This window comes from Zeus faber (genome assembly GCF_960531495.2).
Source record: "Zeus faber genome assembly, chromosome: 19".
In the NCBI taxonomy this organism is placed as follows: domain Eukaryota; kingdom Metazoa; phylum Chordata; class Actinopteri; order Zeiformes; family Zeidae; genus Zeus; species Zeus faber.
The window spans coordinates 10,532,695-10,557,290 of NC_137206.1; the positions used below are offsets into that span (position 1 = coordinate 10,532,695).

Consider the following 24,596-nt stretch of genomic DNA (forward strand, 5'->3'; position numbering starts at 1 on the left):
GCCTGCATTGAAGGCACGAACACACACACACACACACACACACACACACACACACACACACACACACACACACACACACACACACACACACCACGCCCCACTCTCTCCTTATTTTCACAGTCTCTCTGTTCTCACTCTCGCCCTCTGTACCACCTGCTGGCTTGTGCACTCTTAGCCACCAGCTCCAGGCAATTAAAAAAATAATCAGATTGTCCTCAGGTCCATGGGGTCCATTAATCTCTCTTTTTTCCCATTACACCATCCTACGGCCGGTCTGGCAAGGTGCCTGGACATCAATTATGGGTAACCAGTAGACACCCACAACTATGCGCCCTCCACTTTGGGAGGCGTGCATAAAATGTGTCAGACCCAATTTAGCCATTTTTAACCACGTCTATATGACACGTTGAGATTAAAAAGTGATGTGTGGTTATTGGCTTGCCGGGATAACAATGGAGGCTTCTCAGGAGATCCTGATCCGTGGTTAGATGGTATTTATCATGTGTGAGAGTCAAGGAAAATAATCTCATATATCATTTTTCACCTCAAATTAACTGTAAAGACATATGTGTTATACTAAGTAAATAGCAGTGGGAATGTGATATAGGGGTGGCGAGAACTCTGGGTCACAAATGTATATCGAGGCCTTTTTTTTTGATAGAACAGCTCAAATAAACACGGGTGTGTGGAGGCGCTCAGCACGCAGCCGACACCTTCTACCAAAGACTGGAAGCACGCCGGGGCGAAATCAGCGCTGGGAGTCCATCAGACCTGTCATGATAGTTCAGCCCAATGCCTTTGACGGGGGGAAATTCAAAAGTTCAAGGGGTTGTCACTCAATGTGTACCTCAGGGCGATTCCAGCCCGGGGCCCAACGTGAGAGAGTGTCTCTCATCCTGGGGCCTAACAGGCATATTTAACATATAAGGTCCTATGTCGCAATCAAAGTAACAGGGCATTTGATGAATTTACTATGAAACCAATTATGCAAGTTTTCTCACTACATAACATTGTTTCTGACAGACAACTCTTTATTAATTTAGCATCGTTTGAGTTCAGCATCTCGGCTCTACTGCTCATCACTCCCAGTTAGGTGTACAGCAAACATAGAAAATTCTTAATCAGTTAGAAATTTAAGAGTGATAAGCTTGAATCCCCCCCATTGGATAGAATAGTGGAGCCCAACAGGTGGATGCAGGGGAGGTGGAGGGAGTGCAGCAACGCAGCAAGCAAGCAGGCAGCAAAGCAGGTAGGGCAGGAGGAATTGGCTTCTTAAATAGGCTGGCCAATTATGGGCGTGGTAGCATGTGGCGCAGTTGAGTTGTCTGACACAACTTGCTCTGCAAGCGACACATCATTTAATTGGAGAAAGCGCTCCAAAAGTGATGTCACAGCCCAACGCTGCTGGAGCATTTCCCAAAGCTGGTTTGAAAAGGATGTTTGGGTTTTTAAAAGGCCAAAATGTTAAAAGATCATCTCTCGTCAACCTTCCACCGTCACTGCGCGTTTCAAGGGAAGTCTGTAACAATATATTGCTTCTCTGTGGAATGCCTTTACTCCCTGTTGACAAAATTATCTCTGTGTGCGCGTCTGTGTGAGAGAGGAATTTTAATGGCGTCCGGGGAAACAGCGGGGGGAAAAGCTGATCCCACTGTGCGGATCGAGTTAAAAGACAAAAACTACAGACACACACACACACGCACACGCACACGCACACGCACACGCACACACACACACACACACACACACACACACACACACACACACAGAATCTCTAGTCTGCTACATGCTATTCAGTTATATAGTTTACTTTATACAGTATATACGAGAAAGACATAAGGTTATGATGTGAAGACGAGATGAACCTGTTCAAGCCACGAGCTGTCGCAAATAGAGCCAATGGCGCATGGTAGGTTCATTTATGCCCCCGTTTACCGGAGCTGCTAAGCTGCCAAAGCCTGGAATGGTGGTATATATCAAAGTGCTGCTCTGGGCGACACCTCTGTCTGTTTCCATGCTGTAAGTTCTTCCTGGGCTCTTCCCACTCTTCCTGCTGTCTCGATGAAAGGAAAAAGACATTTATTGAAAGAGAAATTCTGCACATATGGACCTTGCCCACATTCAGTCAAGAACTTCCACTATGTGTCTGTTAGAAACCAGTATAGTGTAGTGTAGTATAGTAAAGTATAGTATACAGTACTATAGTATACTATACTATAGTATATAAAAGTGAAGAGGAGGAGAGGAAGGTCCTTAACGCAGTGGTTTAAGCAGGTTGCTTTTGTAATGGACTCATGATTTATAAACACTTTGACATTTGCAGCCCCCCTGGGAGTTACTATTTATCCAGTGTAATAAAGTTATTATTTATCCATTCTAATAAATTGGATTAATTATTATAGTCGAATGAACTCGAATGTTCTCATCCCCAAGCATCATTTCCAACAGTACTGGAGAGGCAAAGGCAACTATGACTCATCTTTGACCACCGTTCTCTACTCCCACATTGACGTTGCGGTTTAAAGTGGTAATCCGTAAAATTACTTTGTTAAAAAATTCCATATTTGATATTTGATATTTCTCCTGTATTTATTAAGCTGGTGCTTTTTAAGAAACAGCCATTCAATGTATTAGCGTTATGTTTGTGCTCCTCTATATCCTGTTACCAGTGTTGTTTGTGGAGTCCGCCTTTCCCGGCAAGAATCTGGGGGCTCCCCGCCGCCGGTCCCTCGGCGGCGGGGAGCAGAGTCCCGCCTCCGGTTCAGAGAGCGGCTTGGGGCTGTACTGGAATGGCTCGGAGCCCAGCAGGGAACGCGGGGGTTCTCCGCTCTGCTCCCCACGGAGCGATCCCCACACTCAAAACGTTTGATGGTCCCACATGTGGGGGAAAAAAGTAATTAACTTCTGATTTCGATTTCGGATTCTAAATGGGATATGAAATGATGCAATGATACACAGATATTCCTGTCTATTTATGCGCCAACGTCCGGAACTTCAACGCGCTTTGCATCACCCCGGTAAAGGGGCCAAAAGTGGGTCGAACCGTGTGTCATGTTTCCATCAGAGCTGATCGGTGGTAGAGCAGATAAAGACCTGTGTCTATTGCGCAGTCATTTGACCCCAGACTGAAACCCGGGTTTTACCGTTCCCATTGATGACAAATGCTTGATGTTAGCGGGTGCTACCGGGTTTTTGGCACAGTGGGAAAGGGATATAACACAGGGTTAGATCCGAACAGTATGTCTTAATTTACAGGAAGACCAAAGAGATAAAATATCAATCAAACAGCCCCGCCAGACGTCAACCAGGTGAAACGGTACATGAACACACACATACACGCCTAGTTTCTAGTCTGTATCAGGGAATGGTCACCATCCCTCTGTGACCATTCCCCAATAAAGCGACGAGCCTACCTTACTTCCCCCGAAATGCAGAGGGAAATAAACAGACAAGTGCAGTGCCTTTTGGAGGACGGCATCATTGAGGTGAGAGCTGTAGCCCTTGGTCCTCTCCTGTGGTGCTTATCAGGAAAAATAATAATACATGGCGATTCTGCATGGATTACAGACTCTCCTCTGCTTCTGCAAGTGGATGACACACTGGATGCCCTATCTGGGGCCACCTGGTTCAGTGCCTTGGATTTTTCTAAAAGCTACTGGCAGGTGGAGGTGGTGCAGGAGGACCGTGAAAAGACCACTTTCACTTTCAGGGCCTGTATCAATTCAGTTCCATGCCCATGGGCCTTACCAATGCACCGACGACCTTACAGAGGGTCATGGACCTGGTGTTAAGGGGGCTGCCATGGTACATCTGCATGGTCTATCTTGATGATATACTCATCAACAGCAGATTGTTCGAGGCCCACCTCTCTGCCCTGGGGGAGGTCTTCACCTGGATTGGAGCAGCTGGGCTGCAATTGAATGCCAGGAAGTGCCATCTGGCCCGTGATCACGTGATCTTCCTTGGTCACGTCATTTCTACTGTGGGGCTTTGCCCAGACCCCTGAAACATGGACAAGGTGATGACCTGGCACGTTCCACGGTCCGCCACAGAGGTGTGTGCTTTTCTGGGGCTCTACTCTTATTACAGGAGATTTATGAGGAGTTTTGCCCAGTGCCCCCCTCAATTATCTCACAGGAAGGACGTCCGATTTCAATTGACAGCAGACTGTCAGGAGGCATTTGAGGTCTTGTGAGAGGCCCTTTGTGCTGGACATATCATGAGCCGCCCAGACCTTCCCCAACATTTGACACCCTTTCAAACAATGGGACCAATGTTAGGGAACTCCAGCAGAAGGATGCAGACATTGGGAAAGTTATGTCCTGGCTGGAAAATGGTCAGAGACCTCCTAGGTGGAGGTTGACGGGTGCTAGTCGGGGTCTGAGAAGATTACTGTTAACTTTCATTGATGGACTGTTATGCAGAGTTGTTTGGCTGTCTGATGCAGGGCAGTCAACTCAAGTTGTTCTCCCTACATGGGGCGCCTCTTACAGCTCACCTGGCCTATGAATGGCGGATGCAAGAAGTGTGTACTATTGGCCATACTGTATATGCACAGTGACATTCTAACATGGTGTGATCAATGCCCATGACCATGCCCCTATAAGAACTTCACAGGCGGAGAGACCTTTCCAATGTGTCGCCAACATACTAGAGTTTCCAGTCATGTCTAAAGGCAACTGTTATGTTTTGGTTGTTGAGGACTAGTTCGCTAAGTTTGTTAATCTGTAAGCCGTCCCTGAACAAAAAGCCACCACAGTCGCAGAGTGTCTCTTTAAATACTACATCCTAGAACATGGGGCAATGGAAACACTGTATACAGCCATAGGTAGGCAGTTTGAATCGGACGTGGTGAGACATTTGTGTGGGATGCTGGGTGTGAAGAAAACAAACACCACACTAGACAATCCAAATTCTGATGGCATGGAAGAAATATTTAATAGAGCACTCATCAATCAGTTGGACAAGACTCTCCTGTCATGTGAAGGGGGAGTGGGACTCATTTCTGTTGCAGGTTGCATTTGTGTACAACACCAGTGTCCATTCCAGGACAGGGTTAACACCTTACTTTCTCACACACGGCACAGGGGCTCGGACACTTGTGGATGTTGTGCTGGGTCTGCTGATGCCGGGCGACCTGGTGCTGGTTGCTGCTATGTTCTTGTACTTTTAATATATGTATGTTCAGGGTACCTCACACAGGGTCTGACATGTTTCGTAAACTTGAGTGCCTATCACATTGCCGATTTATGTGCGTTGTGTTTTCCATGCGCCATTTCCCCACCTGGGTATTCAGTTTACAGGCATATGTTAATATATATTTTTTTGCTGTAATCTGTAATATAATTTTGTTCACAGAAATGGGACATTTCTTGCAGTCCGGGGGAGGCGTATGCAGGCGCCGGACTGAGTAGCCTTCGATTGTTAATGCCTGGAGCGAGGAGACGCAGGCTGGTGACGTCAGGGTGAAGGCGACGCTGTTGTGGTTGCCTTGAGAGATGAACGGAGGCGGGTTCCCGAGCTTTAGTAACCTGTGCAGAAGAGTATATTTGAAGCCCACACACCTCTTGCGCTATAATAATGGTAATAATAATAATTATACTTATACTACTACTACTACTAATAATAATTAAAGTAATGTTGAATACATGTGTGATATATCACATTGAACGCAAACCAATGCACACATTATATGATACATTTCGCTTTATAGCTTTTAATTTTATCCTGGTTGAAACAAAATTGTAACTATTTCTACGGCTCCTCGTTGGAAACGTCGCACAAGTAGTATTTTCCGCATTCTGCTACACACAGTACATGCACAGATGTTGTATATATCTATGTGAACGTGGACATTTTCCCCACTTTCGTCAGACTGTGAACTACTGATACGGTAGTTTACAGTATTCATTGTTAGGTTCATCTTCTTTCATCATCTTTTCTTCCATTATATTACTTTATTATTATTGCCGATGGACTTTGGTGTGTGCTGCCGTAAACCCCGCAATTCTCCCTCGGCGATGAGTAGGGTACCTGGCTGAGGCTCGTAAACTGCGGAGAAACTACTAGTTCCCATCTCTCCCAGAGGACTGGAAGGCAGCATTTGCGCACCAGCAGCGGAGACCGGCTCCGCTCACACACACACACACACACACACACACCCGGCGTAGAGCGTCCATCATGGCCTCGGCGCAAACTTGTACACCCACAATGTTGTGTTTTATTTATTGTTCTTTACTTATCGGTAGTATATTTTGCGAGCCCGAAGCAGAAGAAGAGGACGAGCACGCCAAGCACTCTTACACGGTGGACATGTTCAAAGACGCCGTGCCCACCGCGCCCCACTTCGTCATGTTCTATGCTCCGTGGTAAGTTCGGACGACGTTCGTGTCGTGTCGAAGTAAAACAAAAAAAACCCCAAAAACTTTCATACACTTTGGAGTGCGGCGTGAACGCAGTGACTACTTATTAGAAGACGAACTAGCTAGCAAGCAAGTACCACTCCCCTTGACCGGCTGCTGTGATTAGCTTAGCTTAGCCTGCTAGCTAGCACAGTAGTTATGTGGTGGAACAATGTTGACGATGTCGGTTTTTACTTGGCATGGAAATGCAAGTGATTTCAAACATGTGCCTGTACGCCGGTTAAGGTATTGCAGAGTATAATGGTCTTCTCAGTGCTTATCTATAGTGCAGAGTAGCTTCACATGAGTGCTTGGATGAACGCTTACGTGGCAAGCAGTGATTAAATACCAGATGACTGCACTGCCTGACTTTCCAAACTGGCCCTAAGTATCCTATTACACCGGCAAAAGTCCATCACTCCAGGAATTTAACTATTTCCACAGTTTCCGTTTGGTATTAACAAACTGTAACTCGGTAACCTACGTTTATAGTTGTACCCCAAAGCTAATCGCGCTAATGAATTAATAGTGAAGTTCAACTATTGATTGGTTTGCTGGGGACCTCTTGAAGGACCCCTGGACCCCACGTTTTCTAGGTCAATGCTGAAAGAACCTGTGTAGACCTTATGATTTAACTTGGTTTCAGATTGAGGATCAAAGCTAGGCACGGCAAATATATTGCCCCACCACACTACAAGGGCGAGTAAACATGGTCCTTTTTAATGGATGAGGGTTTGCAAGCAAACTCATAAACCACACAACTCGGGATGCGCTGATGCAGGTATATGCGGTCCGATACTCTGCTCATAACCTTGTCTGAATGCTAGATGCCTCAAACCAATACCAATGTAAAGTGATCCAGCTTGACGCAAGAGAACACACACATGGAACAGTGAGAGTTCCAGGTTACACTGAAAATAGCTGAATATATCAGTATTTTGTATCAGCGAGTGTAGAGTATGCAGGCAGGGAAGGCGTTGAAAATTCACCAGGATCAACTATTTTATGAGGAGGTCTTACATTAGCAGTTTTTCCAATAATACCAGTAAAAATAGAGAAATGAAAGATATGAGTGGCCGTTGCTGCAACCACATGAGCACGCACCCTGCTTCAGGAGGTTAAATTATAAATTCACAATTAAGCCTGTGTCATTTATTAGATGTTTGTACTGTTTGCCAGAAGGACAGTGATGAATGCCAAAACCAAGGGTTTCTGTTGAGAAATGAATGGTCTCTCCAGCGTGAGACTCATCGATGGTCTGTGTCCTCCAGGTGCAGTCACTGCCAGAGGCTTCAGCCCGCATGGAACGAGCTCGCAGACAAATACAACAGCATGGATGACCCCCCAATTTATGTGGTGAAGGTAGACTGCGTCCAGGACACCAAGTTCTGCTCCAAAGACCACGGAGTCAGAGGTTACCCCACGTAAGTAAAGTGCTGAACATGGGCTGTTGGGTTGGGCGATCGGATGACCAATCAGAAACTGGGGATTGGCTGAGTCCATCAGCGTTTCGGGAAATTGTGTCCTTTTTATTTTGCTAATTTAACAATCTGTAAATCACAATTTAAAGTGTGCGCGAATAGGAACTGGTATCCTGCATTGCCGTCTTACCCGCGCCCAGTGCTTTTCTCCCCATCTGGAGGAATCCTCAAAAACAAGAAAATCACTGTAAACCACGTTTCCAGGTCATTTGTAAATGGGCTTTCTCCCTTTTCTTATTTTGCTCCGGTTCAGATATTGGAGGAACAACTCGGTGGTGCAGAGCGTACTCAGACACACCTGTTACCAGAGGGTGGGTGGCTGTGAAAGGGGCTCCATTCTCTAAAATAACTACACAATTTGAATTATTTGATTTTCCTTCTCCCCTTTGACCTTTGTGAGATTTTAGAAAGCGGCCCCCAAAGAAATAGAAAAGAACGCCTAATGAAGTGATAGTTTTAACTGAATCGCCGCGCGTGAGACACAGTGCTCAATTTGCAAAGATGGCAAATTACTTATTTTACACTATTCGGATTGCCGGTTGCGTCCTGTTTAAAACCAAAATTATAACCTATGTAGGATTGCAGAGGGAGACAGGGGCGCATGGAGAGGCACATCAGGGTGTGCCCCCCCATAGCGAGTAGTTTGACTATCACCGGTTGTTCGGTTGAAGGTAGAAGGTAGGAATATTGACGTATCGCCCAACCTTAATGGGTTGTCCTGCCAAATCTCTTCCCAACAAAATATGCTATATCTCTATAGTTTTACTGGATCTCGTCAGGCCGAAAACAAGAGCCAGAAACAGAAGCTGTTAATGTTCTGTTCCTTGTCACTGATTGACCTTGTAACAGTGACACAATGACTTGCTTTTAGTTGAATCTTCAACCAGCAGAACAGCTGAACAGTCATGAACCGTAATTGTAACAGGTTGAAAATGTGCAAACGCAGCCCTCATAATAAATAAATATAAAACTCTTAGATGAGCTGTAAACATTAGGGTGTCACTCCAAAGTGCTTTTAATGTTTATTTATCCCATCAGTACCCAACTGTAACCAACTGTAACATGCTGGAGAGGCTATTCAGAGGACATTCCACATATTGCACTTGTGCGCCCAATCTCTCTTATTTATTTATTTTTGACTGCAAGGCTGTAATTCCATGTATACATGTGTCCAGGCTGAAGCTGTTTAGGCCAGAGCAGGAAGCCATCAAGTACCAGGGGCCCAGGGACGTACAGTCCCTAGAAACCTGGATGCTCAAGACACTTCAAGATGAGCCCGAAGTAAGAGAATTTGCTCAATAAGCAGCGCTGTAAATGGCTTCACTCCTAACTGATATATGTATGTGTATTTATATCAGTGTTTAAACAAGATCTGATGTAACGCGTCACGTAACTGCAGGGTTCTTACCAGGTCCTTGAGGTGTTTGAAGTGCTTGAATTTAGTCCTCAGAAATTTAAGTACTGGAATACCTTGGAAAAAAGCCTGTTTTGTGCAGAAGTGCTTGGAAAGTCCTGGGAAAAAAAACCTAACATTGAAAACCTGTAATATTCCCCCTGGTTTTGTTATTCAAATCGTAACGTAAAAGAACATTTCCAGAATTGTTTTTACGACATCGATTATGCCAGGGAGATTTAATTAATGAATCCAGCATGGTTGGAAATAGACACTTATAAAAGTAGATGAAAATGAGATTAACAATAGATATCTAGATATAATATATACGCTAATATAAATAGTAAGCAATGAGATTAAGATGATATTTTATTGTAATTAATAAAGTTCACATTGAAAATGAATTGCTTTTTTTGCATGTCCTTGAAAATTAATGCTCAAATAGTGAAGTCAAAATAGTGCTCAAAAAAGTACTGGAAAGTCCTTGAATTTTATTTTGTAATGCCAGAATGAACCCCGGATCCAGAAATAAAACAAGAACTCAATGCTATGTTTCTTGGCTTTGGTTTAGATATCGGGAGCATTTAAATAGGCACAGTATCGGACCCGATACCATACCTCGAAACCATTATGGCCATCTGTGCCTCTCTACCGTAGACCCTCTGCATGTATAAGTTCCTCTTTGCAACACAGACTTTGACTGACACCTGTTGTTGTTGTTGTTGCTTCCCTTAGGAAGCAGAGAGCGAGCTGGAGCCCCCTGTAGCACCGGAGCCCAAACAGGGCATGTATGAGCTCACTGTCAGCAACTTCAAGGCACACATTGCCAAAGGTAAAAAAAAAAGCTGTTTGGCCGCAACTCCCATTACATGCAAAAATTCTGGAAGATAAGGCCGTTACTAACCCCTCAATAAAATGCAGCTCTGGAGTAGATGCAAATAGGTGGCTCTTCCACCTGTTCTTTCAGTGCTTGTACCTGAGTTACAATGCAGGTCATTCACATCGAGCTCGCTGTCTTGGCTTTAGCTTTAATGCCACTAAGGCCGCCTCGAAGTTGAGAGTTTTGGTTGCTTGGCAACAGTGTGGCAATAAAAGTTTTATAACAAGTCACGTTTCCATGCAAGAGGTGTGTGTGTGAGATGATGATGATGATGATGATAATAATAATAAATAGCTAAATAATTTATATATATATATATATATATAATCTTATTTATTAAGCTATTGGTACAATTGTTTTTTTCAAGGCCATTTGTATTGAGGATGTGGTGGGTCAATTAATTCCTTTCGATTTCAGTCTTTTTCCTGAAGTCTCACACAAACCATTTCCTTCTGCCTGTTTGTCCGTCCATCTGCCTTTCTCATGTACTTCTAAAGGAGCCCACTTTGTGAAGTTCTTCGCCCCATGGTGTGGTCACTGCAAAGCCATGGCTCCAACCTGGGAGCAGCTGGCTACGAGCTTTGAGCACACTGATGATGTCAAGATTGGCAAGGTTAAAAATAAAAAAAACTATTTGGAGAAGGCTCACTTAGTGATCCCGTTGGTCCTCCCAGGCTTAACCGGAGTGTTGTCTCTATTCATCCAGGTGGACTGCACCCAGCACTATGAGGTGTGCTCCGAAAATGCTGTGCGAGGATATCCCACGCTGCTGTTCTTCCACAACGGACAGAAGGTGAGGAATAGGGATTTAACAGTATAAAATTTCACAGTACAGTATCTACCAAAATACTGTGGTATACGGTATTAACCCCGCCCCTCCCTGTTTTCTATATATTCGATTAATAAATAGTTTATATTAAAAAAGAAAAACATGGCCATGCCTCTGACGAGGCGCAGAACAGGAAGGCGCTTGTCGAGGCTCTGCCATCTTTGTTTAAACTTGCTCCCATGCGCGCGCAAATAACATAAGCACTGGGTCGAAAAATATTGGCGTAAAGCAGTTCTGCCGCTGATTTGCGAACAAGCCGCTTGCTTAGAGTACTAAGATGCAGACAAAATGGGGAAATTACTCATTGGATGGATTCTTACAATATTTGGCCGTCTGCTACTGTGCAGTGTCAACATGAAGTGAGGGTGAAATAAAGTTCTTCAATTTTGCAACATAAATTTATACCGTGGGCACGGTATTACAGGGAAAGGCTTGATACCGCGGTATGCCTTTTTAAATGGTAGGCTGTTACATCCCTAGTGAGGAGGACCATTTTCACAAATGGACTGCGCTCCATCTTCACCAGGTTCTACTCTTGAGGGACATGTTAAATTCCCACGTCCATTTACTGTGGCTGATATAAAACATACAATGAAAAAAAGTTCAATTTTCTTGCATATACATACAGCTGTTTTGGCGGCACGAGTGGGAGCTACACAATATTAGTGGTGGTTTTAAAGCAACACTGTCACTTTTTTTTTACCTTAAAATAACAGCTTCAAAATCATTTTAATGATACACTGAATTGTAATATGGAGAATGGTGGTTCTTTCATTCTCACCCACCCCCCCGAACCCCTGTTCTTGCACTATGTAACTTCTGTGTTCGGTTACGGAACCACGGGAAAAGTGTTGGGCTTTACAGCACTATGTCACCTCCTTGATGTTTGACTACGGTAATTTGGCTGGTAATATCAATTAAAAATATTTATAAATTATAACCCTGCCGGTCAAAATGTCTGGCAATAATTCTTATACAAAACGTAGCCTCTCCACCTCTCTGACGGTGCAGATGAGGCAGGCCAGTGGTGTGCCCGGCACCCGCACCTAAAGCCAGCACGTAACAGCCCTCACTTTCATTGCACAACGGGGTTTGTTTCACCCACTGACTCGCACGTGCTAAGCCGATCTGCCAGGCCTGAGCACATCTGGTACCCTCACCGGTAGCAGGGGGCTGAACTTCGTGGGAGCCGTTGGGAGAGAGGCTCTGGGGGAGCCGTGGACTGAGAGCCTGCTGAAGCGGCGAGGTCTGTGCAAGGGACACTGTAGCCTAGGTGTACGTTACATCTGCGTTTGCAACATGGACTGTTATTGAAGCGTGACCGATGAGGTTCAAATTTGCAATTGCACTTTTACGGACGCGTAAAAAAGCAATTGCAGGCAGAAACTGTAGGGGCGCCAAATACCAAATGTGACACAGTGCTGCTTTAATGTTGCGGCTGATCGGTGTATGTTTGGCGGCGGAGTACTCACTCTTTAGTTCATGTGACTGAGATTTTCAGTTTCATTAATATTAAGACCATTGATTCTAATGAAACAAACTCAATGCGATTATGTTACATCGCTTAATTTTTCATTGGATTCATCTGAAATATTCATATTGATTTTTAAGATATTGTTAATGCTAATTTCAAATAAAAGACCTATGGGACAGGCTTGTGCAAATTCAGAATTGGGCCCCATTCACACTATGAACGGCAATTTTGATTGAATATGAGGAATTTAATTCACTGCTTTTCTGCTACACTGAACAACCGATCAAGCGGCACAGAGGAAGGGAGTACAGCGAGTCCCGTGCTTTGGTTTTCTTTCCAGTCGGTCAAAGGGTCGCCATACTCTGCTACACATGGCAGCATATTGGGACCTCATGAGAGGCTCATAGAGGGGGTGGACTGACTTTCCAAGTAGGAAAAGAGTAACAATAGGGTCATTTCTTTTGTTTAGCTCTGCAGTCATTAGCGCTGGCACTGACTTTTGGGAATAGAGACTCCAGTTATGCGTCTCTAACAATAAAAAGTATTTAGCAAACAACCACTGTGGGTCCAAACCATTTGGAAGACTGGGGTCAAGCTAAGCCTTCTTCCACCTTATGAGTTATTCTACAGATACTTGCCTAAATATTTGTTAGGGATTGCATTTATAAATCTTCCCCTGTCCATTGGTCATTGAATTCAAATTGGATCGGCAATTATACATCCTGGTTGCCTCCTTTATTGAAATTCAAGAACTAAATTTGGATTCAAGCCTCTGCAAAACTTGTCCTCCACATAGTGAAGACTTGTGGGTTTTGATCTCTTTGCTAATTCATTCAGACCTATAATATTAGAAGCGGATATCGTAACATAAATTCATTTGTATTTTTTTAAATTGTATATTATTGTGGTGTGTGGATGGGATGGTTTGAGCTGCCACCCCGGACGCTCATTGGCTGGGCTAAGGAGCAGCAGGTTGAAAACCCCGTCCACAAACACACTCAGGATAGGAGCCCTGTCATGACATGTTCCATCTGCTCCTGGCTAATTTCACCTAGCCTCCTCTCAACTGGTGTCTACAACCCATCGTCGTCTGTGTCTCTGTGCCCGAGGGCCCTGAAAACGCCACTTGGGTGGCGTGGGGCAGGCGGAGCTGCTACAATTATTTATGTATTATTATTTCTTTCTTTGCTGTTTCTTAGACAGAGCAGTACAGAGGAAAGAGGGACCTGGACTCCTTCAAGGAGTTTGTGGACAACCAGCTGAAGGCCCTCTCAGAGGAGCCCAAAGCCGAGGAAGCAGCGGCCAATGAGATCCCCACCCAGCAGCCAGCCCAAGAGGAGGCGGAGGTGGAGGTGGGTGTGCGTGTGTGAAAAGTGAATGTCTTGTTTCAACCTTGATAGATTTGAATTGGCAGTATTCATGACATAAGTTTTGGTACTACATAACCCTGCAGCGGACTAATGAGGCCACACAGCTTCATAAAAATTGAAAAGGAATCAAAATCAGAACATTTCAAGCCCTTATTAAAACTGGACTTGGCAGAAAGGAACGTGTGTTTGTCCCAGCTGGCAGGCCCGCTCGCCGTGAAATAAAACCGAAAACTGAATGACTGCAGCCTATTGACAACCAGTCTTTTGAGCCAGTCGGTTATCTATTTGAAAATCCTTCACATCAAAACTTTGCTTTGAGTGGTCTCTGGTCACTAAGACACTACAATAGTGCTCTTTCTGATTAATTTCTGATTAAATTAATTTGAAGTCAAATAATGGCCGATATATCGTCCATTATTTGACTTTTTTAGCCACACCAGGGCGGGATTGGTGCCAATTTTGAACTAAGTATAGTGAACAATAAAATATTGATTATTTATCCTGTACTTGTCTGTTTGACACTACTTTTAAGTTACTCACTAAAATAAGTGCAAACGTACAACTGGGCATTATAAATCCATCCATGTTTGTTTCAGACAGGGACACAGCTTTCCAAGCAGGAAGCGATGCTCTGTTCATGGGAAACTCTGAAAACTAATTTGTTTCGGAAGTGATGATGTGTTCACTGAAAAAAATTATTAATTGAATATCCCGTAATTTTTTTTTAATCCATCAGAAAGTCTGTTTAGTTGTTTTGTTTGCTTATAAGTTAAATGTTCTCAAATATAGAAACTTTAATAAAAATCACCCAATCCAACATGGCGCCGCGTATGGTTGCCTCAGTGTGTCGTGTGCGTTGTTTTGTCTTATTTTGTTTGTTCATTTATTGTTTTGTGACAATTACGGGAGCTCGTCCACCAGAGAAGAGCTCATGAACATCAGGGCTTCAACCCCTGTGGATTTATTTCCCACTTTAATCGCCATACTCATGGAATTACTCAACATTCTGTTCAAAGGTGCGCTCACCTTAGTGCACGCAGTGAAACGCCGGAGGAGAGGGGGACACACTTGTGCCTCAGCCTACTCGGACATCGCACACTGTTACCTGGAATATTTCTCTCTAACGTCTGTTCACTGGGAAACCAACAAACTTCAGCTACTGGTGGGGAAGAATAGAGCCTTTCATCATGTTCTTGTGCTTCACGGAGACGTGGCTGAGTGGAACGATACCGGACTCTGCGCTGCAGCTGGCAGGCTTCCAACTCTTCAGAGGGGATTGGGACACAGAACTTTCCGGCGGCAAAACGAAAGTGTTGGTTTGTGTTTTTACAATAACAGTAGCTGGTGTAATGACGTGACAGTGATCCTACAGCGCTGTTCTCCTGATCTGGAGTCTTTTTTCATTAAATGCAAACCCTTCTATTCTCCCTGTGAGTATGTTACATTCATACTGGTAGGTATTTACATACCACCGCAAGCCAACGTGCAGGACGCACAGCACATGCTCGCCGACCAGATAAGGTGTGTGGAACGGACAAACCCGGACTCCTTAGTTATTGTCCTTGGCTACTTTAACGAAAGAAACCTCACCCATAAACTCCCCACATATAGAGAGTTTATTAAATGCCCCACCAGAGAGGAGAATTCTTTGGACCACTGTTAGACCACAGTAAGCAGTGCCTACCACGCTGTCCCCCGAGCTGCACTGGGACACTCTGACCATGTCATGGTCCACCTTATTTCTGCATACAGGCAGAAATTAAAGCTGTATTAACCTGTGGTGAGGACATAAAAGAAGTGGACCAGTGAAGCTGGTCAGGCGTGCTTGGACTGCACCGACTAGGGCGTTTTCAGGACAGCAACCAACAGTCTGGATGAGTACATAGAGGCTCTGACATCACACATCGGCTTCTGTGAGGAGAGCTGTGTACCATCATGCGCCAGGGTGAGTTACAACGAGGAGCAAGCCCTGGTTCACAGCTAAACTCAGACAGCAAGGTCAGAGAAGGCTAAGGTCGTCTCTGTCCCCACTCCTTAACACGAGTGGAGGCAGAAACTTGTTTAAAGTGGCTAAGGACAGGTTTGCAAGAAGGTGCCAGATGCTAAACGACTGTACTCAAAGAGACTCCCAACACCAGTTCTGAGCCAATGCCTCTGTCTGGAAAGGGTTCAGACAAATCACCAACTTCAAACCAAAAACTCCATGAGCAACTCACGCCTGGCCAACGACCTGAACAACTTCTACTGTCACTTTGAAGGGCAATGGGACAGTCCTGACACCATCCCCGTGACACCTTCCACCAGCCCCAGCCTACCAGCTCCACCTCCCCCACCACAGCAGGAGACTGGACCCCTTCACAGCTACTCACCTCAGAGGCCCCCCTCCTGCCCCACCAGAACCCCTGCAAAGCAGCCAGACCAGACTCTCCATCCACCCTGAAGCACTGTGCTGACCAGCTGTCTCCGGTGTTTGCAGACATTTTCATTGGGCTCATCTGTGGTGAGGATGAGTCTGCCTACAGATGGGAGCTTGACCATCTGGTGACCTGGTGCAGCCAGAACAACCTGGAGCTCAGCAGTGAAGATTCAAGATGTTTATTTGACACACACACACACACACACACACACATGATGGTCTTGTATCCGTTCTTGTACGGTGTGTAGCACTGGTCCAATGTTCTTTCTCCCCTGGTGGCACACGTGATGTGTTGGTGAAAATTAGGGAGAAGTTTTTCAAGGTCCGCCCTGTTAAAGTTCCCAGCCACCACCACAGCCGGGCCGGGTTGTCCGTGCTGAATTCCCGGGGCGAGGTACAATGGACAACATGAACCGGCCAGCTGTTCCAGGTTTGGCGAGCAGGAGCAGGAGAGAGTCTCGATGTTGTTGGGGTTAAACCAGCTGTTGTTTATCATGAGGCAGACGGCTCCACCCATGGATTTCCCCGACTCCTCCGACCTGTCGGTGCAAATCACAGAAAAGGCCTCTGCTGGACATATGGCGTAGTCCGGCACCAGCGGGTTCAGCCATGTATCCGTCAGGCAGAGGACACAACAATTTCTCGTATCCCGTTGGAATGTAATCCTCGCTCGAAGGTCATCCATCTTGTTCTCCAGAGACTGGACATTGGCAAGGAGGATGCCTTCAGGTTGTGGACTTCAGGAAGAACGCAGCCCAACTCACCCCCATCACCCTGTGTGACTCCCCAGTCGACTCTGTGGAGGCCTGCCGCTTCCTGGGAACCATCATCTTCCAGGCCCTCAAGTGGGAGCTGAACATCAGCTCCATCAAGAAAGCCCAGCAGAGGATGCACTTCTTGCTGCAGCTGAGGAAGTTCAACCTGCCAGAGGCGGTGACGGTGCACTTCTATACCTCCATCGTTGAGTCGATTCTCATCCCCTCCATCACCATCTGTTACGCTGCTGCAACCGACAAGGGCAGACTGCAGCATGTCATTCACTCCGCTGAGAAGGTGATTGGCTGCAATCTGCCATCTCTTCAGCACCAAGGCCAAAACTTTTCGCCACAAGAACAGTTTCTTCCCGTCTGCAACTAGCCTCATAACTGGCCTGGGATCCCCGCTGGAAAAAAAAACGGTCTTATTTTACAAACTCTATATTTTACGTATTGTTTTCCTATTGTTCTATTTTACAATTTGTTTCCTGGATGCACCGAACACCTAAGACAAATTCCTTGTACGTGTAAAATAACTTAGCAATAAAGACGATTCTGATTCTGCTAATTCTTTCAAATTGATTGGAAAACTTTGCACTTTTTGACAAAATATTGGTCAAAACATTGGTAATCAGTGGGCTAGGACTCTCCAAAATCGGCATTGGACCCAAAAAACCGGCATCGTCAGGCTCTAGTCACCACATACATGATGACTATGGGCACCACCAGGCATGAAGTTACTTAATGCTTTGTTCAATTATGAACCGCGCCCATAATTTCCATTTTGAGGAAAATTTGATGGCAAATAGGGACGTAACAGAATGTATTTTATTGTGGATGAAAGTAGAATTTGATTTGGTACTTTGAAGTCAACTGTTATTCCATGTTGGTTCATTACACCATTGCGACCACACCGCCATCTTCACCTGGGCAGAGTCGTAGATCTCTGTGCTTGGCACCCACCCCGCTATTGGCATAGTGGAGTGGGTGCAACCTGCAATTATGGTTAAGCTCGCCATTTCCTGCCCCTAGACGCCAGAATCTCAGATGGGCACTTTAATTTGGGAGGATGACATCATCCCTCAAATGCTTGAAGTACAACAGCGATGAGGTGTGACAGTGGGAAAAGCCTGTTTGCAGTATAATGCGGAACGTAGACGTTATCTTTATGACTTTTCATCTAGCAGGGAAGAAAAACCAAAAGGCTAAAACATTTAAATATAAATTTTTTTTTGGGTGACTTATTTTTATTGAGATAACCGTTTACTTATTTTCTGTGATCCCAGTCTTAAGATGTATTAAGTTATTTCGTTAAGAGTGCACATCTGCTTTGCAGTTCAGCTTCAGGCAGATCCCTGTCACAGCCTATATCGCAGCTCCACGATAGTTTTATGGCTGCCTTTTATTTTCTTCCTCATACCCTGTTGGTAAATGCACTATTTATACCAACACCGACTAAAGAATCCATAAATGCCTTGTAACGAGTTTGTGTTGGGATGAAGGACAGCAAATTACAGCATTACTCGAGCTCACTAGGGATGTCAAGGTATTGTAAATTTGGTAGTTGATGCTATTTATGATTCTGATCTAAAAAATAAATTTACATAAACACATGAAGCATAATGTTATTAAAAAAAACAAAACGATGTGGCAAACCACTGAACAGCTAAAGTGGCTTTAAAAGGTGGTATAATGTACAGTTAATCAACCATTATTCAAGTTAACTCGTGTTGGCATTCATAAACTCAATATGCTCACATCTCAGAGTACAAACATTAGTGAAAATGTACTGACGGAGTAACAGACAATTTTGTCCAAAAATACTTAATACTTAAAAGGTTAACGTTTTGTTCTGTTGAGACGCAATGGTAAGGACGCATGCTTTGAGGTATAATTTGGTATATCTAGAACTCATATTCCTCTCAGCTGCTTGAACTCCTAAATGAGCCGGGGTATCTTCCAGGTACTTCGCTCAGTTTGATGTTTCCTTTCCATTGAAGCCCTCAATGGCTTTTGAATATTAGTGATTACCTGCCTCAAAATGCTGCCAAACACGTCATTCTACTGGCTTTTTCCTTTCGATCAGTGTTCTATTTGGCAGCTCTGCTATTCTTGTGACATTGGTATTGATGGTGTTCTCTTCCCTACAGTCCAGTGTGTTGGTCCTGACTGAAAGCAACTTTGATGAGACGGTTGCCAAGGGCCTGACCTTCATCAAATTCTATGCTCCATGGTGAGGATATACACCTTTTACATCTTTTTTACCAACTTACACTTGCCTTCTGTAGGCTGATAATAGAGTGTCACCGGCAGGTTTAAAGGCCTAAAAATCGTTGTTTCTTGTTTAGCGGTGCACTTGTAACTAAGATGTGAAGTCACCTGCTTTTACATGATGGGGTTGCAAGTCCTAATTCTAATCCTCTTTACACTCAGCTTAATGTTAAGTCAATACTCTCCACCTCATGGATGCCATATATGTGGTGACAAACACTTAGACAAACTGTCTAAGTTAGACACATAGACAAACACTTTTAAACAACTACATTTTTGATTGCATGTGAATACTCCTGTCTCATTCACCCAATTATTCTATCGACTCCAGCGCCCGTGACACTTATTAATGACTCTTGTCAGATTGGTGGTTATCCTGGAAAACAAACTTACTACGTGAACTTCCAATGTGTTCTTCGTTGACCTTGCCCTTTTTGGCAGAGCAATTGCGTAATTCAGCGCAAGCAGGGATTGTACGTTTAGAACATGAGCATCTGTGAAATTCCCCTAAATCTTTGACCTTGAGAGCCCTACTGGCTTAGCATTGAATTCCATCCCATGAAAGTTTGTTTTCCGTGTCTCCTCCCTTAAGCTGTTCCTACTGAGGTATCTCGAATAGATATGAAGATGGTGGACTACTAACTTCACCTTGAACAAACCACGCTGCCAAGGGCCGTGAAAGGTCCAGAATACAGACCTGCCAACCTGTATGCATTTTGTGTGCCAACCACTCAATTCTTAGTCAAAATAGGCAGGTACGAAATGCCAGCTGAAATTACGCAATAAATAAATATATGAAATTTATAAAATGATATCTATCAATACCAAACAAAGTATACAAAATGAAAGAAACTTTGATTTGAAGTTTGAACTGGACATTTCCATGTTAGGTATATGTTGTCTCCTACTAAAACTCAGTGAGAGTTACAGGTTGCATTATACTGAAACTTGGTGATGGTCTCATATACATTTTTATTGGATCCCAGTGACAGTTCCATTGTGAATAATGAACAATAATACACAGTGTCAAAATCAGAAATCTCACTATTGTGGTGACTGAATAGAGCGCCGGTAGTCCGTATGTGCAGCTGTCCTATCACGTGAGCGTGATCAGATCTCGGGATGTATGTGTCATCGATGTACAGCAGATTGAAAATCAGAATCTGCAGGTCAGACTTTAAAGAATTGGAAGATCTGAATCGGCCAAGAAAATTGCAATCCGTGCATCTCTAGTTGGTAAACATGTTTGGTAAGTTACAAGATGATATATTTCAAGGGGTATATCATAATGAGATCAATTTGTACACTGTATATAGTTAGCCATAGTAGTTTTGATGTTTTTAGCCTCGTTACGAGACGACCAAAGCGTGAATAACTGATGGGGTCATTGAGCGGCATTAACTCAAACGCCACGGAGACTCCCTGTTCCTCTGCTGTGGTGCTCAAAATATTTTCCCAAGGTTGGCAGGTCTGGAAATAGCTTCCCGATCCTTTTGAGACTTTGCAGCTCATAAGTTTGGACTCCTCATCTAGGTGCGGCCACTGTAAGAACCTGGCGCCCATGTGGGAGGATCTGTCCATGAAAGAGTTCCCTGGCCTCACCGACGTCAAGGTGGCCAAGGTGGACTGCACTGTGGAGCGCACGCTCTGCAACCGCTTCTCTGTAAGTAGCCGCAGGCCGACCTGCTCCCCGGATCTTTATTTTCCCTCCTCCCCTCTCGTTGGCGGCTCCGGCCAGATGAAGTGTGCCGTACAGGAAGTTCTCAATTAGCGATGCGGCCACATCATTCTGTACCGAGACGTCAACAACCCCTCAAATTTAAAGATGTTTTACATTTCAAACATCAGCATTGACACATCAACTTGTTGCGATGTGGCAATGAAACAGTTCGCTTACCGAGACGCTGAACAACGCCGATCGATTGTTTCCTTCAAAGTGACCGTCCAGGTGAAGATCATTCATCCATATTCCATGTGATCTGAAGTCACAATGTGAAGCCGGTTTTGATAGAGTTCAACCTTTTAAATCTTACGGGTTTTATTCACACACCTGGATTCGTAGCTGTGTAGGCGGCGTAACACGCAAAGAAGAAAAGCTGGCGTCACTTCCGTAAACAAGACGCGGAGCCTGCGGAAAACATTGAGGGTGATCATCTCAGAAACACAGTTTGCCACACCCTCGTCATTAACAAGCCGTAGCTTTAAAAATATTTGCTTGATTTGCACAAGTGACACCTTGTTTTGAAGCTCTGATTCTCCACTTTCAAATGACGTGGGGAAAAGAAAAAAGTGAAACGGCACCAAAAGTACCTAAAATCTGCGGTTGACATGCATCAAAATATGTTAATATATCTTTAAATGCCTGGCCAAAGAATTGAACATCGCAATTTTAAGAACTCCCTCGTTGGGCACCCGGTACAAACTATAGCTAAAAAACGCTCGCTTTAAAGGAAACGATCGATCGGCGTTATTCAGCGCTGTTCCGCGTCCCGGTAAGTGAACTGCGTTTCCCCATGTAATGTAACGGGAATATTTAACTCCACGGTTTAACATTTTTCTACTCTTTATAAATCGACCTCGTTTTGAAAATACGTTGAGAGATAAAAAAAAAAAAAAAAGACACAAAGGAACAGGAATCTGGAAAAATCTAATTTTCCTGGGGATTTTAGGAAAAGCGTGACAATGCAGGTTTTGCTGCGGTCACATATGGTAATTTCCCTGGTACTGCTCATTTCCACTTTGACAAAGTATTTTTCGCCCAAATTCTGCCTTTATTGTTTGAAGTGGGGTTTTTTTGTTTGTTTTTTTATGATTATTTTTTAATCAGCTGGGTTGCTTTAATTTTTTTATTTTCACGCCGCTCTTCCCTTTGGAATGAATCGTTCCTTCCCCTCCCGCAGGTGCGCGGTTACCCCACTCTGCTCATCTTCCGGGCGGGCACGCAGGGCGAGGAGCACCTCGGCGGCCGCGACCTGGAGAGCCTGCACGCCTTTGTGATGAAGCAGGCCAGAGACGAGCTGTAGAACCTCCGCCACCGCTTCTCTGCCCCGCCCGCACTGCATATCTGGCAACCGCAGCCCTCTTTCCTCTCGCTCTCGCTCTCGCTCTCTCTCTCTCTCTCTCTCTCTCTCTCTCTCTCTCCCCCTCTCTCTCGCTCTCTCTCTCTCTCTCTCTCTCTCTCTCCCCCTCTCTCTCTCGCTCTCTCTCTCTCTCTCTCTCCCCCTCTCTCTCTCTCTCGCTCTCTCTCTCTCTCTCTCTCTCCCCCAGTCCATGACGGGTTGCTCTGATCCGTTCTTTCTTCCTCCTGCGATGTCACCTGAGGCCAGTTTGAGTCGGTCGTGCATTTCGGGATGAGAAGGCGTTTCACCACTCTCGTACATTTTAGGAACCGCTTCATCGACTGGAACCTCAACTCCAGAACACGTTATTAAAAAGGAAAAGAAAAAAAAAAAATGTTAGGAAAAATGGAGCTCTCCAGGGGCCAGGTTCTGTCTTTCCAGTTTTCTGAAAAGCCTTTTATACAACTTTTAATTTTCTTTTTATCCTTCCTCCACGTAATCTGTCAATGAGCCGCTCATGTAACAGTATTGTCGCTCGGAATGTCGAAACCTGCCGCCGTGTCCCGCCCGTGAAGTTGAGCGTTAAGTTTCGAGGTACTTTTAAAAAAATAACATCCCCGCCGGTGACGGCCGAGCTCACTTAACTCTCAGGTAAACGCCGGCGCGCGGAAGAGTCGCTCGCCGCGGTTTCACGGTGACGAGCCGGGACGGTCGGGGTGTCTCGGTTCCCTTCTCTTCTCCGCTTTTTGGAAAAGTTGTTTATTGAACTATTTGAACGATCCCTTTTTACCGTGTGTGACTCCTGAGATGCCGTTCAGCGATGCTTCCACTACTGCCTCTACCATATGTCCTATGTTGTCATTTCCATTTGTAGAGCTGCCACACCCCGCCCCCAACTCAAATGTACAGCTTGCCGAGCTGCAGCTTGATAGCTTTCCTTGAAATATGCACTTTTAATGAGAGTGAGTGTGTGTGTGTGTGTGTGTGTGTGTGTGTGTGTGTGTGTGTGTGTGTGTGTGTGTGTGTGTGTGTGTGTGTGTGTGTGTGTGTGTGTGTGTGTGTGTGTGTGTGTGTGTGTGTGTGTGGCTGTATGGCTCTGTGTGTGGCTTTGGGCTGTGTGTGTGCGCGTGTGCGTGGGCTGGGTGACGATGGTGAGACGTATTCTAGAAAAGTCTGAATGTGAAGTGGTGACTGGGCGGTGTGAACCACATGCAGTTTGACTTTGCTGTTTAGGACTTGCACTCTCCTCCACACCGGGGCTGGAGTTTAAACACAGCCAGCGGCATTTTAATACATCACCTCAGGTCACGTGAGGCAGGAACCGGCCTTATGATTGGACCCGGTGCTGTAATTTTAGAATAATAATAATAATGGTGGCCTGATGGATTGAGCGATACATATTTTTCCTTAAGTTAAGCTTAGGATGTTGACATTTTACTGTACTGTCGTTGCACAGAAAGACTAAATCCCTCACATTTCATCACTCCACATCTGGATAAAGTAGGTAGGACGGGAGGTTCACTTCATCACTTATTAAAAAAAGACCAAGTGCCAGCTTGAAACCTCCTTTTGCTTTGAACTTCCCGTCGTCCGCAAAAAAAAAAAGCATCGCTGTCGGGCCCTTGATTCCAGAATGTCGATCAGAAAACTGTCTGCGTTCGTCTCAGAGGGGTGGCCGGAGTCGACGGACCTGGGTCGGGTGGGAACACCTTAAAGTATTTGATTTTATAACATTTTCAAGAATTCTCAGAAAAAGCTCTCTGACCCACGTCTGGTCTGTGAAAGCGTGCGTTGGCGTTCCGTGCTCCACCGGGGTACACACAAATAGTCGCAGACGTCTTTTTTTTTTTCTTTTTTTTTTATCAGTAAAAGATTTTATGGATAGCACATGGTTTTAGACAACTCCAGTGACAGAAGGCAGTATTTCCTTTTTTTTTTTTCTTGTAAGCCACGGGTCCTACACTACCCATGGATTTTTGTACAAAAAGAGAATAATGGCAATTTGTAACATGAGATTTCGTAATAAAATTTCCAAAAATAACTATTTCCGTTTGTTGTCCGTCTCTGTTAACATGGTATGCAAATGTTCCTTTTTTTTTTTTTTATAAAATGTGCAATAAATAAGCTAAGAATGTACAAGTATTTACATAACAGTCTAAACATGATCACAAATGTAAACAGCAGCTTACCAGAGGTATATATTTTGTAGTTTTCTGAATGGTTAGGCACATAAGTATGTTGATTTGATATTGGTATTAGTTATTAAA

At 44.6% G+C, this 24,596-nt stretch overlaps 1 protein-coding gene across 1 annotated transcript; it reads left to right on the plus strand.

Annotated features, from left to right (window-relative positions):
* The first annotated feature begins 6,166 nt into the window (after nucleotides 1–6,166).
* txndc5 (thioredoxin domain containing 5) lies at nucleotides 6,167–24,370 on the plus strand. The gene is made up of 10 exons (XM_080019843.1): nucleotides 6,167–6,368; nucleotides 7,673–7,825; nucleotides 9,058–9,163; nucleotides 10,011–10,107; nucleotides 10,653–10,768; nucleotides 10,862–10,948; nucleotides 13,658–13,810; nucleotides 19,150–19,232; nucleotides 20,804–20,933; nucleotides 22,171–24,370. The coding sequence occupies exons 1-10, from the start codon at nucleotides 6,181–6,183 to the stop codon at nucleotides 22,291–22,293; spliced, it is 1,236 nt and encodes a 411-aa protein (XP_079875969.1). The 5' UTR covers nucleotides 6,167–6,180; the 3' UTR covers nucleotides 22,294–24,370.
* The last annotated feature ends 226 nt before the right edge of the window (nucleotides 24,371–24,596 follow it).